We start from the raw sequence: 14,475 nt of genomic DNA on the forward strand, positions 1-14,475 counted from the left end.
TGCTATTCAAACAATTCTTAGTAAGAAATAATGGATCTATGCATTGTGAATAAACAGCAGCTAACATAAAAAATATATAAAAGATACCATCAGGCATATGCAATTCCCAAGGAAAGAACACACTATCAGAATGAAGTAGTCTTAGCAGATGGTTTTGCTCATAAGCGCAATATAGAGAATTGAAACACATGGACTTGCAAGCAAACAAACAAATAAACATAAAATAGCCAAACTGTCTAAAACTTCGTGAGAAATATGGTAATTATCAGTTGGGGGTGGAAATGGTGTTGGGAATCAGAACTTTGGTGGTGTGTATGGTGTGAAACTATACCCCTGTAACTTTATAATCTTGTAAACCACTATTATTTCACTAATAAAACTTTTTTAAAAATTAAGTAGTCTTGAAAGAAGTCAATGCTGAACACGTGTGTCCCTGTGATCCACATGTCACATTTTAAGAGACAGGACAAGAGTGGGGGAAATAGAATAATGTTTTTACAAAGAATCTCATGCTGGAGGCTCCATAGTTGCAGGTTCAATCTCCTGCACCACCATAAACAAAAACTGAGCAGTGTTCAGGAAAAATAGATGCGGGACAGTGGAATGCTAAAAGGAAATGTGGCAATATAAATATCAAACTTAGATGATGAATCATTCTTCAATGAATCAACTGTAGAAGGAGGGGAGGTAAAATGTATGGATTAAGATAGAATTAAAAGACATATATTGTGGGGGTAGATAGCATAATTGTTATGCAAAGAGACTCTCATGCCCAAGGCTCTGAAGTCTCAGGTTCAATCCCCTGCAACACTATAAGCCAGAGCTGATCAATGCTCTGGCAAAACAAACAAACAAAAAACCAGACATATATACCAGTCACAACATAGTAGTCTTATGTAGATTCTGAATTTAAAAAACTTACAGGTAAAATTGTACTGAGACTATTTTTTATCAAAATAGCTCTTTCAGAAATGCATGAGAAAATATGAATGAGATAGTGCCTGAGATAAGATTCAAAATATCAGCAACACAGATAAGGTAGAAATGAGGGAGGAGAGAAATGAAAATGGCTAGATATGAATTGCTTATTGTTGAAGATGAGCGATGGATACATAGAAGCTTATTATTCCCACTTGTATATATTTGAATGTCAACATAATAAGAATTTTTGGAGGGCATCAGGCGGTAGGTAGCACAGCGGGTTAAACACAGATGGCGCAAAGTGCAAGGACAGGCGTAAGGATCCTGGTTCGAGCCCCCGGCTCCCCACCTGCTGGGGGGTCGCCTCTCTTCCCCTCCTCTTTCCATTTCTCTCTGTCCTATCCAAAAATAGTGACATCAATAACAACAACAATAATGACCACAACAATGATAAAACGACCAGGGCAACAAAAGGGGAAAAAATTAAAAGAAAAAAAAAAGAATCTTTGATTCTTCTATTGGGAGGTTAAAGTTTCCAATATAGTTATTGACACACGGAGGCAATTTCTCATCTACCTGTGATAGGTGTCTGCAAAACATTCTCACCCTCAACTTTAGTCCTTTTCCACCAGCAGTATACCCAGACCCCAAAGGCCTCCCACCACACCCTAAAGTTATCATTATAAAGCTATGCTGCCAAGACCCAGAATTCTCTGAATGATCAGTTGAGTCTGTGTACCCTAAATCCTCAAAGGGGCTATGTATTTTGTTTCATTTGCTTTCACCTACCTTTTTCCATGTGTAGTCATAGCCATCCACATTAAGTATAGGCATAACATAGAAATCCATGTGCTTCAGAATACTGGAGTAGAGTTTGTCTTTCCCATAGAATTGAGTGACCTACAAATTAAAACAAGTATATTTAGCAGTATCTCTTTTATTATTTTATTATTGTTTTTGTTTGTTTTTTGCCACCAGGGTTCTTGCTGGAGGCCAGTGCCTACATGATGAATCCACTGCTCCTAGCAGCCATTTTTTTTTCTTTATTTCATAGGAAAGAGAAAAATTGAGAGAGGGAAGGGGGAGAAATAGAGGGAGAGAAACAGAAAGACACCTGAAGTACTTGCTTTACTGCTCATGAACCTTTCCTCTTGCAGGTGAGGAGCAAGGACTCAAAGGTGGGTCCTTCCTTGCACATGGTAACATGTGCCCTTAACCATGTACACCACTGCCCAGTCCCCAATAATATCTCTTCTAATCCCTTCTAAACTTAGTCTCTTCCTTCTTTCCTTTATTCTTTCTTTTTTTCCTTCCTTCCTTCCTTCCATTTCTTTTTCTTTTTTCTTTTTTCTTTTCTTTACTTCTTTACTTCTTTGCCTCCAGGGTTATCTCTGGGGCTCAGTGCCAGTATTATGAATCCACTATCCCTGCCAGCATTTTTTTTTCATTTTACTGGATAGGAAAGAGAGAATTTGAGAAGGAAAGGGGGAGAGAGAAGGAGAGAGAAAGATAGACACACCTGCAGACCTGCTTCAAATTCTACCTGCAGATGGGAGTCCAGGGCTCAAACCAAACATACACATCCAAAACTATTTGTGTATACCTATGCTCATAGTAGCACAATTTGTAGTAGTCAAAACCTGGAAGCAACCCAGTTTTCCAACAACAAATGAGTGGGTAGGAAAGTTGGTCTATATACAAAATGGAATACTACACTGCTATTAAAAATGGTGAATTCTGGGAGTCAGGCGGTAGAGCAGCGGGTTAAGCGCAGATGGCACAAAGCACAAGGACCAGCATAAGGATCCCAGTTCGAGCCCCGGCTCCTCACCTGTAGGGGAATCGCTTCACAGGCGGTGAAGCAGGTCTGCAGGTGTCTATCTTTCTCTCCCCCTCTCTGTCTTCCCCTCCTCTCTCCATTTCTCTCTGTCCTATCCAACAACGATAACAACAATAACTACAGCAATAAAACAACAAGGGCAACAAATGGGAATAAATAAATTAATTAAATAAATATTTTTAAAAAATGGTGAATTCCTCTTCTTTACCTCATCTTGGATGGAGCTTTAAGGAATCATTTTAAGTGAGATAAGTCAGAAAGAGAAGGATGAATAAGGGATGATCTCACTCATAGACAGAAGTTGAAAAATACTACCATGATGCCAACCTGACTTCTCTGGACAAACAACCTAACCTATGTGTCCTGAAACCCCACCTCCCCAAAGCCCTACCTGACTAGGGAAATGTAGAGACAGGCTGGGGGAATGGATTGACCTGTCAACACCCATGTCCAGTGGAGAAGCAATTACAGAAGCCAGACCTCTGATTTCTGTGCCCCATAGAGATCTTTGGTCCATACTCCCAGAGAGACAAAGTTTCCAGTGGTGGGGGTGGGATATGACATGCTAGTGGTGAGAGTTGTGTGAATTGTGCCTCTTATCTCACAATCTTGTCTATCAGTATTAAATCACTAATAATAATAATAATAATAGTAAAGAGAAGACGAAAAATAAAAAAATACAAAGCAGAACTTGGACTGGGTTTGGTGTATTGCACCAAAGTAAAAGACTCTGGGGTGGGAGGGGAAGGTTCAGGTCTTAGAACTTGATGGCAGAAGAGAACTTAGAGGGGGTTGAATTGTTATATGGAAAACTGAGAACTGTTACACATGTACAAGCTACTGCATTTTACTGCTGACTGTTATCCATTAATCCCCCCAACAAAGAAGAAAAAAAATAAGACAGAACAGGACCACAAAGACAGATTTCTGTTGGTTAAATCATCTCATCTACAACTAAAACTGAAGACAGATATATATATAAAAAACCTTCATTTGTGATGACAGTATTATAGTCCAGCTGGTAGATTAGTTTACAGTTGTTTGTTTTTGTTGGTTTCTCCTACTCTCTCCCCTTTAATATTTATTTATTTTCATGAGAAAAAGACAATCCAGAGCACTACTTAGCTCTGATGTCTGATGGTACAAGGGATTAAATTTGGGACTTTTAAGGCTTCAGACATGAAAGTCTGCTGTGCTATCTCCCTGACTCTACAGTCATTTGTTGCTTCTTTTTAAATTTTTAAATTATTATTTTTTATTATTAGAGAGAAATAGAAAGGAGAGGCAGAGATAGAGAGACAGAGAGACACCTTCAGTCCTGTTTTACCACTAGTGAAGTTTTCTCCCTGCAGGTGGGGACCAGGGCCTTGAAACCGGATCCTTGCACACTGTAATGTGTGAGCTTAATCAGGTGCATCACCACCCAGCCCCTATTTGTTGCTTTAACCCTTTTTTTTAATTAATAAAATGGAAATTTTGACAAGACCATAGGATAAGAGAGGTTCAATTTCACACACCACCACCAGAACTTTCTATCCCATCGCCTCCCTTGAAAGCTTCTCGAATCTTACCCCACTGGGAGTATGGACCCAGATCATTATGGGGTGCAGAAGGTGGAAGGTCTGGCTTCTGTAATTGCTTCCCTGATGAACATGGATGTCAACAGGTCAATCCATACTCCCAGCCTGTCTCTCTCTTCCCCTAGTGGGGCAGGGGTCGGGGGAGGAGGGGCTCCAGGACACATTGGTGGGGCCATCTTCCCAGGGAAATCAGGTTGGCATCATGGTATCATCTGGAACCTGGTGGCTGAAAAAGAGTTAAGACATAAAGCAGAACAAATTGTTGACTAGTCATGAACCTAAAGGCAAGAATATTGCAGATGAAGATTTGGGGGTCTCCATTTTGGAAAAAGCTAGTAGGTCTACATTAGGTATATTCCAAGGGGCCCATGACTTTACTAGTTTTTGTCTGAGTCTGACAGCTAACATGCAAGTGGACCCAAGGCATTGTCTGGGGAGATGGTGTCATACTTGGATAAAGGGCTAGAAAGCTGGATCATGGAAAAAGTAGTCCATAAATATGGGAAAAGTATATAAATACTGTTAACTGTAAACCCCACTGATTTGATCTGGGGCCCATATTCAGCACAGGAGCCTGTGTAACCTCTGCATCCCTGTAGGTCTGAGCTCGCATTCTGTGGTCTCAGGAACATTCCAGGCTGCACTAATTTCAGAACCCATCTTTCTCAAGTAGTAGGTAGAGTATGTTGCCCAACCTCCTTTTGGAGAATGCAGCAGTCCCTACCATTATTGATGCACATTGAGGGCAAGGTCCTGTAGGGGCCCACAAAGGATTCCATTATGTTGTTCATGATGGAGATGACCAGTGGCAGTGGTGAGAGGGATCTATTAGGGATCTAGGCCCATTGTGTCTGTGTGTGAATTCCAGGACTCCTTAACTAGGGCCCCAGGTGATGGGGTGGCCTGGTAGTGACCAAAGAGTCATCATTAAAGTATGCCACTCTCTTGCCCTTATTCAGCTTTTGTAGTCCTTACTTTGTCTGACAAGATTAGCTTTGGAGTGATTGAGGGAAGTGAAATAGGAAGTAGGTGAGGAGGGTATCTAGGTAATAGGAAGTAGGTGAGGAGGGATATCTAGGTCTTTGGAGGGTATCTAGGTAATAGGAAATAGGTGAGGAGGGTATCTACGTAGTAGGAAGTAGGAGAGGAGTGTATCTCAGTCTTTGTAGAAACTATTTTGCTCGGTACTTTATAGTGCCTTTTTTTTTTTAGGTCTTTCTACTTGCTTGCTGCATTTATTGACTCACTGCCAACTATTGTGCACTATTGCTTTGAGGTATATATTTTCCCACAACTTATGAATACATGTGTACATAAACCCTGTCTCATGGGCTCTGGTCTATATTTAGGTTTTGAGGCTTTGCTAGGAAGTGCACCACCTGGAATGGAATTAAGGAGTCCTATGAGCTAGGAAAGGTCTCACCAGAGTAATGAAGGTGGAGGGTTGACATTCCACACCTTACAACTCTGGACACAATCTGAAGTGAAACATGTTGAGGTTGAACTGGTTGCACTGAGTAGGTTGGGATCAGCAGATGCAGTATCAGTTGCTATCTCCCTGACTCTACAGTTATTTGTTGCTTTAACCTTTTTTTTTCTTTTATCAGAACACTGCTCAGCTCTGGTTGATGGTGGTGCAGGGGATTGAATCTGGGACCTTGGTGCCTTAAGCATGAGAGTCTATTTTCATAACCACTATGATATCGCCCCTGACGTTGCTTTAAATTTTATTCAAAACATTTTGTTCAGAACTAGCTTTTTCAAGGGATTGGGCAGTGGCACACATAGTAGAGAGGCACATTACAGTGAGCAAGGACCTGGGTTCAAGCCCCTAATAATCACCTGCAGGGGAAAGTTTAACAAGTGGTGCAGATCTCAATATCTCTCTCTCTTTCTCTCTCTCCCTCTCTCCCTTCCTGACAAATTTCTCTCTCTCCTTCCCTTTCTCCCTTCCTGATAAATTTCTCTGTCTCTATCCAAAATAAATAAAAATATTTTAAAAAGAGAACTAGCTTTTTCATTATTGAGAAGACATAGACCTTTTACATCTCACCTTAGTTGCAGCTAGCATTTTTACCATTTTTCCCTTCAAATATTAAAAATTTATCCATATTAACCTAGAGCAATAATAAAAGTCATGTTAGAATTCTTTGCAGGAGGGGCCCAGGCAGTGGCGCAGTGGGATAAGCACACATAGTATGAAGCCCAATTAATGGCATAAAGATCACAGTTCCACCCCCTGGCTCCCCACCTGCAGGGTGGTTGCTTCACAGCAGTGAAGCAGGTCTGCAGGTGTCTTTTTCTCCTCCTCTCTGCCTTCCCCTCCTCTCTCTCGATTTCTCTGTCCTATCCAACAACAACAATAACAACAAGGGCAACAAAATGGAAAAAATGGTCTCCAGGAGCAGTGAATTCGTAGTGCAGGTACCAAACCCCAGAAATAACCCTGGAGACAAAAAGAAGAAGAAGGAGAAGGAGAAGGAGATGGAGGAGGAGGAGGAGGAGGAGGAGGAGGAGGAGGAGGAGGAGGAGGAGGAGGGGAAGAAGAAGAAGGAGGAGGAGGAGGAGGAGGAGGAAGAGGAGGAGGAGGAGGAGAAGAAGAAAATGGAGAAGGAGAAGGAGAAGGAGAAGGAGAAGAAGAAGAAGAAGAAGAAGAAGAAGAAGAAGAAGAAGAAGAAGGACTATTTATGACATACAGGAGGAGAGAAAAAGAATAAGTTGTTTCCAAACCTACTATAGCTCAGAAATAAAAGCTTTATGAAAAGAAGCAAATTTTATAGAAGGAGAGAAGAAATCTTTTTAGATAGTTGAGCAACTAGTTAAATGTATTTTTCTGCTAAAAAAAATTGTCAATTCTCAGCTGGAGTCAATTTTCAGTCCCATTATAGCACTCATCAGAAAATGATTAGAAGATCTTATTTCCTTTGAGATAGTAAAGTATTTATCCTATCATTTCTACAAACTCAAGGGAAAGGGGTGGTGAGTGGCCTGTGAGGAAGGGTGTGTGTTTCTAACAGCTTTAGTGAGAGGTAATTCACAGGGCAGAAAATTCACCACACTGAAGTATATAATTCTCAGCTTTTAGTGTATCCACAGAGATGGACAATTATGGCCATTATATAATTTCAGAACATTTGTTCCTTCCCAAAGAGCCTTCATACTCATTAAGAATCACCTCCCCCACCCCTTTCGTTCCCCTTCCCTCCCCCAATTTCCCAGCCTCTGACAACCACTGATCAAATTTCTGTCTCTGTGGATTTGCCCTTTTTGGACATTTCATGTAATCAGAATAATAAAACACATGACTTTACTGTCTGGCTTCTACCATTTAGCATGTGGCTCTCCAAACATGTGTTAGCTAGTGAGTTTTCATGAGCTTTCAGTTTTATTGCTACATGTGAACGCACACATACTTATATACACAGACTGAATGAATGGTTGTTAATGATGCACAGGCTGTGGAAATTATGCTAGACACACAAAAGAAATACATAAATATTTGTGGAAGAAATGATTTACTAACACAAGGTACAGAACATAACTAAAATCAATGCCCAGCTATACAGGAATAAGATGGAGCTGGGGGTGCTGGAAAAAAGAATGATCACAGGTGGGAGATAAAGACTTGATGGATTCCTATCCACTGGGCCTGTGGCATGTGATTTTTCAGCTCCCTTCCTTGCTTTGGCAGGGTTACACTATAGATTTGCCTTTAAGATTTTAAAAAATATATATTTTATTTGTTTTTCTAGTCTTTCTTATAGTAACTTGAGATTTTTTTTAAAAAATTTATTTTTATTTATAAAAAGGAAACAAAACCATAGGATAAGAGGGGTACAACTCCACACAATTCCCACCACCAGAACTCCATATCCCATCCCCTCCCCTGATAGCTTTCCTATTACATTCTTTATCCCTCTGGGAGTATGGACCCAGGGTCATTATGGGGTGCAGAAGGTGGAAGGTCTGGCTTCTGTAATTGCTTCTCTGCTTCTTCCAACACGAAAAACACAAATTTCATCTTGCCTTTAGGTTCCTGATTATTAAGCAATTTGTCCTGCTTTGTATCTTAACACTGTTTCAGTCACCACATTGTAAATGCTACCATGACACCAACCTGACCTCCCTGGACAGACAACCTAACGAATGTGTCCTGGAACCCCACCTCTCCAGACCCCTGCCCCACTATGGAAAGACAGAAACAGGCTGGGAGTATGGATTGACCTGTCAACACCGATGTCCAGTGGAGAAGCTATTACAGAAGTCAGATCTCCCACTTTCTGCATTCCATAAAGATCTTTGGCCCATACTTCCAGAGTGATAAAGAATAGGTAAACTTTCAATGGAGGGGATGGGATACGGAACTCTAGTGGTAGGAATGGTATGGAATTGTACCCCTTTTATCCAAAAATGCTGATCATTATTTAATCACTAATAAAAAAAAAAAACCTCAAAATATATGATGAGGGATGTGATAGAAGATAAAAAAGAATTTGGAGTCAGTCTCTTTAATTGATAACATTTTATTATATTTGCATAACATGATATGGCTTATAAAGTATGATAAAAAAAAGAAAAGAAAAATGTGTGGACTATGTAGACTGGGGCTACAAATACATTCAACTGGAACTTGCTCCCCATTGAGCCTCCAGGATCTGAAACCTCATAGGCAAATTTCAGGTATTTGTAGGATAAGTAATTGAGTCTTACAAAGATTCAGAAAGCAGCAGGGTGATGGCAGTATGTGTGGTAGGAGGGAGGATGTATCTAGTTGGAAAGGGCAGCTCAGGGACAATGTCACCAACATTACAGTCAGTATGAAATGAGTTGCCCTGCCATGAATGCAACCCAGGTTCTAGCCCAGATCCTAGCACCATGAAGGAAGCTTTGGTGCTATTCTCTCTCTCTCTCTCTCTCCTCTCTCTCTCTCTCTCTCCCCCCCCCTCTCTCTTTCTCTCTCCTCCAGGGTTATTACTGGGGCTCAGTGCCTGCTCTATGAATCCACTACTCCTGGTGCCATATTTTTTCCATTGTTGTTGTTGCTTCTGCTGTTGTTGTTGGATAGGATAGAGAGAAATGGAGAGAGGAGGAGAAGACAGAGAGGGGGAGAGAAAGATAGACACCTGCAGACCTGCTTCACTGCCTGTGAAGCAACCCTCCTGCAGGTGGGGTGCCGGGGGCTTGAACCCAGTGCGCTTAACCCAGTGCACCACTGCCTGCCACTCCCTTTTATCTTTATTTTTATTGGATATAGACAGCCAGAAATAGAGAGAAAAGAGGGGGATAGAGAGGAAGAGAGACAGAGACACTGCAGCACTGCTTCACCACTCACAAAGCTTTCCCCCTGCAGGTGGGGGCTGGGGGTTTGAACCTGCATCCTTGCACATGTAACATGTATGCTCAACCAGGTGTGTCACCACCATCCCCCACTCCCACTTCTCTGTCTGGGATAAAAAAAGAGTATCCTTCTGGACCTTCTCAAGTACAGTGATGGTATGGAGAACAAATGTTTTTTCTCTTGTTTAGACCAGTCCCTATCCCCAACTTTCCTGCCCTTACCTAAAGTAAATAAACCCATCCAGACCATCAGATGACTGGGTTGCATTAAAGGTTTGTTCAGTTGGTGATTAACATCATTTGGCCCTCAGGGGTCAGTGATGTCTGGGGGTTTCTCATGGGGTCCTGGGATGCTGTGGTTCCTATCAGCCTGCCTGAGAAGATGGCAGAGCAGGTGAAGGAGTGCAGAGTTCTTTTTAAATTTTTTTAAAGAATTTATTCATAATCAAGAAAGATAGGAAGAGAGAGAAAGAACCAGACATCACTCTGGTACATGTGCTGCGAGGGATTGAACTCGGGACCTCATGCTTGAGAATCCAGTGCTCAATCCACTGCACCACCTCCCGGACCACAGGAGTGCAGAGTTCTAAGTGCTGTTCAGAACCAGCACAGGCAGGACTTTGTTTTGTAAGGCTTTTTAATATTTTATTTTATTTTTCTTATATTTGGTAAAACAGAGAAACTGAGAGGGTAGGGAAAGATAGAGAGAGAGAGAAGGAGAGATATCTGCAGCTCTGCTTCACTGCTCATGAAGCTTCCTCCCTACAGGTGCGGACCAGAGGCTTGAACCCAGCTCCTTACACATGGTAACATGTGCACTCAACTGAGTGTACCACCACCCTTCCTTCACCACTTACCCCCTTATTATTATTATTATTATTTTAACTTTTGACTACTTCATTTACTAAAGCAGGTCAATCTAAGTGTCAAGCTCTTTATTTCCTAATAATTCCGTCTCTGGGAATACAGAGACAAAAAATAGCTATTACTAGAAGGATACATATTTTAAACTATTTTTCCAGTGGTAATGATTCTTCTGATAAATCAGTGCAGAGAATGTATATGCCCCTCTTACAAAGTAGGGAGCACATATTTTTTTCTTTTCATTTATTATAGGGGCTTAAGGTTATTAAAGTCTCTACTTTTATGGCCTATTCTGTCTTATTATATGAGATTTTTTTTTGATACCATGGCCTTCTTCAGGGACAAAATACCCTTGTATGACACATGGTAAAATATGATAGGTTTTGTAATGTGCTCTGTGTTCAACTTCCAAGGGCAGGGTATTATAAGAGATGCCTAGATAATTCAAAGCAAAAGAAAAACAAGCTGGAGAGGTAAAACTGAGTCCCAAATTTGAGAAGTATTTCCTTGCTTTCTTCTATTACCTATTGCAATCATATATTATTTCTTAATGCTTTACAGTATTTAGCCCCAGTCAGAAATGCAAGAACAAAAGCGTCAGCAATCTTTAGGGTGATTTAAATGCTGGAGGTCATAGTTCACAAATTCAACATACAGAAATACCAGCTGGGGGCCAGGAAGACAGCTCAGCTTGTTAGAGCACCAACTTGCATGCCTGAGGACGTAGAGGCTGCAGGTTCAATTCCTGGGACTATTTGTTGTCAGAGATAAGCAGTGCTCTGTGGTTCCCTCCCTCTCTCCCTTACAATAAACAGATAGATTTATATGCATACATATCACCTTGAAGGCTGTGAAAACAGTAGGTTCCCAAGTCTTCCAGAGGTTTTTAACTCAAGAATCCTAGGATATAGCCTGGGAAAACGCCCAAGAAACAGTCCATTTAGCTGACATGGGTCATGTTCAGACAAGTACTGAAACACTATGAATGAATCAGGTGTGTAGTTTGGGTATAATGTACCCAGTTAAGAGCACATGTTACAGTGTGCAAGGATAAGGGTCCAAGCCCCTATTCCCCACCTGCAGGGGAAAAGCTGCATGAGCAGGGAAGTCGGTGCTGCAGTTCTCCTTCCACCTCAGTTTATCTCTGTCTCTATCCAATACAAAAAAAAAATACTTTGAAAAAGATCTAAAAGGAAAAGAAAATGGAAGCAGATGTGGACACTTACGTAGCCTATGAACCACAAGCAGAAAGCAGGCGAGATCCATTCTCTGGCATGTATGCCACAGTCAATCCACATGGTATTTTTGGTTGTCTGCTCTTTGCTAGAAACCTGTTAAAAGAAAATCACATGATGCAGGTTGCATAAAGCGCCCTTTTTTGCAACCCAGGAGGTGACACAATAGGTAGCATGCTGAACTCGTAAGCACCACATAAGTCAGAGTGATGCTCTGGCCTCTCTCCCGCTCATTCTCCCATTCCCTTTCTGTCTCAGGAACAAAATAAATATTAAAAATAAACTTCTTGGGGTATGAAGGATAACTTGCTTGGTACAGCATACAGTTTTGTGTTGTTTTGTTTGTTTGCCACCAGAGTTACCACTGGGGTCTCCTGTCTGTATGATTCCTCTACTGTCAAAGGACTTTATTTTTTTTAGAGGTGAGAGATAGGGAAGTAAGGGGGGGAGGGGATACAACACAGCATTGCTCCACTAGTTGATGAGCATCTTGTGCAAGTGTTCCCACGGGATGACCCAAGGCTTGAGTCCAGGTCCTTGAGTATGGTAAAGTGTGAGCTCCACAGGTGAGCACTATATCTCTATCTCTACCTCTCTCTATCTCTACCTCTCTCTATCTCTCCCTACCTCTCCCCTTCTATCAAAAAAAAATGAATGAATGAGTGAGTGAGTGAATAAATGAATTTATTAGGGATAGAACTGCACAGGTGCAAAGCCCCAGCAAAAAAAAAAAATCTGGATATCCAGGGGCCAGTGGTACACAGAGTATAAAGTACAAGGACCTGCACTGTGATCCCAGTTCAAGCACCTGGCTCCCCACCTGCAGGGGGAGGGGGTGGGTCACTTCACAAGTGGTGAAGCAGGTCTGCAAGTGTCTATCTTTCTCTCCCCCTCTCTGTCTTCCCTTCCTCTCTCCATTTCTCTCTGTTGTATCCAACAACAATGACAGCAGTACCAACAACAACAATGGAAAAAAGATGACTAGGAGCAGTGGATTCATAGTGCAGGCACTGAGCCCCAGCAATAAGCCTGGAGGAAAAAAAAAATCTGGAGATCCAAATAAATAAACAAGCAAAATTTCCAGGCTGACAAGATAGCTCACCTAGATTCCTGCTTTGCCATGTGTGTGACTCAAGTTCGAATCCAGCTCCTACTGCACTAGGGGAAACTTCAGTGTTTGTAGTGTCTTTTCCCCATCTCTCCTCCTGCTTATCTGTGAAAGTCAGCCTGGAGTGGGGAAGCCCTAGTAAAGACTAAATAATTAAAAATATGGTTAATTGATTACTTAATTTTAAAACTTTCTTTTATGAAATGAACATGCTTAGTCCTTCCAATACATCTATGAAATATGTGTTAATCTCAAGGAAAATTAAAAGCTGGTGAAATGAAAGTTTACACGGATGGTCAGAATCAGGCCTAAGTTTTGAAGGCTGATTCTTGACCTAAGCTTCTCTCTATGCTTCCGCAGTAACTTGGTCATAGCAGGGCTGTCTGTGAAGGTGTCAAAGCAGAAATAAGGGGCTAGGTGGTAATGCACCCAGTTGAACGCACATATTACCATGCACGAGGATGGTAACATGTGCATTCAAGCCCATATTAACATCTGGGTTCAATATGGCTGGGTTCAAGCCTCCCATGCAAGCGGGTGTTTCATGAGCTATGAAGCAGTGTTGCAGGTGTTTCTTTTTTCTCTCTCTTATCACCCCCTCCACTCTCAATTTCTCTATGTCCTATCAAATAAAAAGAACAAAGAAGAAATGGCTGCCAGGAGCAGCAAATTGGTTGTATTGGCACAGAACGTCAGTAATAACCCTGGAAGTAATAATAATAAATAAATAAAGCAGAGACAAGAAAACTGGTCTTCAGACCATGTCTTTATTCTTCCTTAAGGATAAATGATCTGCACTGGCTGGGCAGCCTCAGGGAGTCATGGAATGGAGGTAAGACTGGGAAAGGGGATCCAGCAGTGCCAAGTATAGACCTAGACCTCAGGAAATGGGATGGAAGGATAATAAGAACATATTTACATGGTCAGACTAAACTACTCAGAAGCCAAGGGAAGCCAATATCTCTTATATCTGCCCAGAGCTTAAACTACAAATTGTTGTCAGAACACATTAAAATCCAAAAACCTTGATTCTTACCTTTGGTTCTTCTATTTTATCTTTGGATGACTGTCAAGAACACTCATCATAGTTTAGATAAGTTGGAGAAAACTATGGATAAATTAAATACTACTAAGTCAAATGGATTTTCTCAATAGTTGTTTTTCTTCCAGGGTGTCTCTCTCTCCCTCTCCCTCCCTCCTCTTCCTCTCCCCACCTCCTCTCTCTCTTTCTCTCCTATTAGGCTTTGTTGGGGGCTTCCTCCCTCTACAGATCCACTGCTCCCAGAGGCCAATCTCTCTTTTTCTCTTTTTATTTTTTTCATCTAGTGAGTGAGAGACAGAGAGAAAGGAGGAAAGACAACACAGCATTGCTTCACCACCCATGAATCTTCCTTTTTGCATGGTGTTTCCCATGCAATCCTGAATCTGAGTCCTTACACATGGTAAAATGTGTGCTCTGGCAAGCAAAATAGCTCCCTTAAATATTGTGCTGCTCTATTCCAGCCTTTAAGTCCATAATCGTTCAACAATTTGTTTAGCTTTATATGTTAACTCTCTTTTCAGTCACCAGGTTCCAGATGCCAGCATGAT

General features: G+C 41.4%; 1 protein-coding gene across 2 annotated transcripts in view; it reads right to left on the bottom strand.

The window, feature by feature from the left end:
• CPB2 (carboxypeptidase B2) overlaps positions 1-14,475 on the bottom strand; it is a 62,331-nt gene that overhangs the window by 16,399 nt on the left and 31,457 nt on the right. For both annotated transcript variants that reach the window (XM_016187310.2, XM_016187309.2), the window contains 2 exons: positions 11,769-11,873; positions 1,711-1,821 (listed from right to left, as the gene is read on the bottom strand). In XM_016187310.2, coding sequence (XP_016042796.1) covers positions 1,711-1,821; positions 11,769-11,873 — 216 coding nt within the window. The remainder of the gene's footprint in view (positions 1-1,710; positions 1,822-11,768; positions 11,874-14,475) is intronic.

Source organism: Erinaceus europaeus, chromosome 7 (genome assembly GCF_950295315.1).
Source record: "Erinaceus europaeus chromosome 7, mEriEur2.1, whole genome shotgun sequence".
Taxonomy (NCBI): domain Eukaryota; kingdom Metazoa; phylum Chordata; class Mammalia; order Eulipotyphla; family Erinaceidae; genus Erinaceus; species Erinaceus europaeus.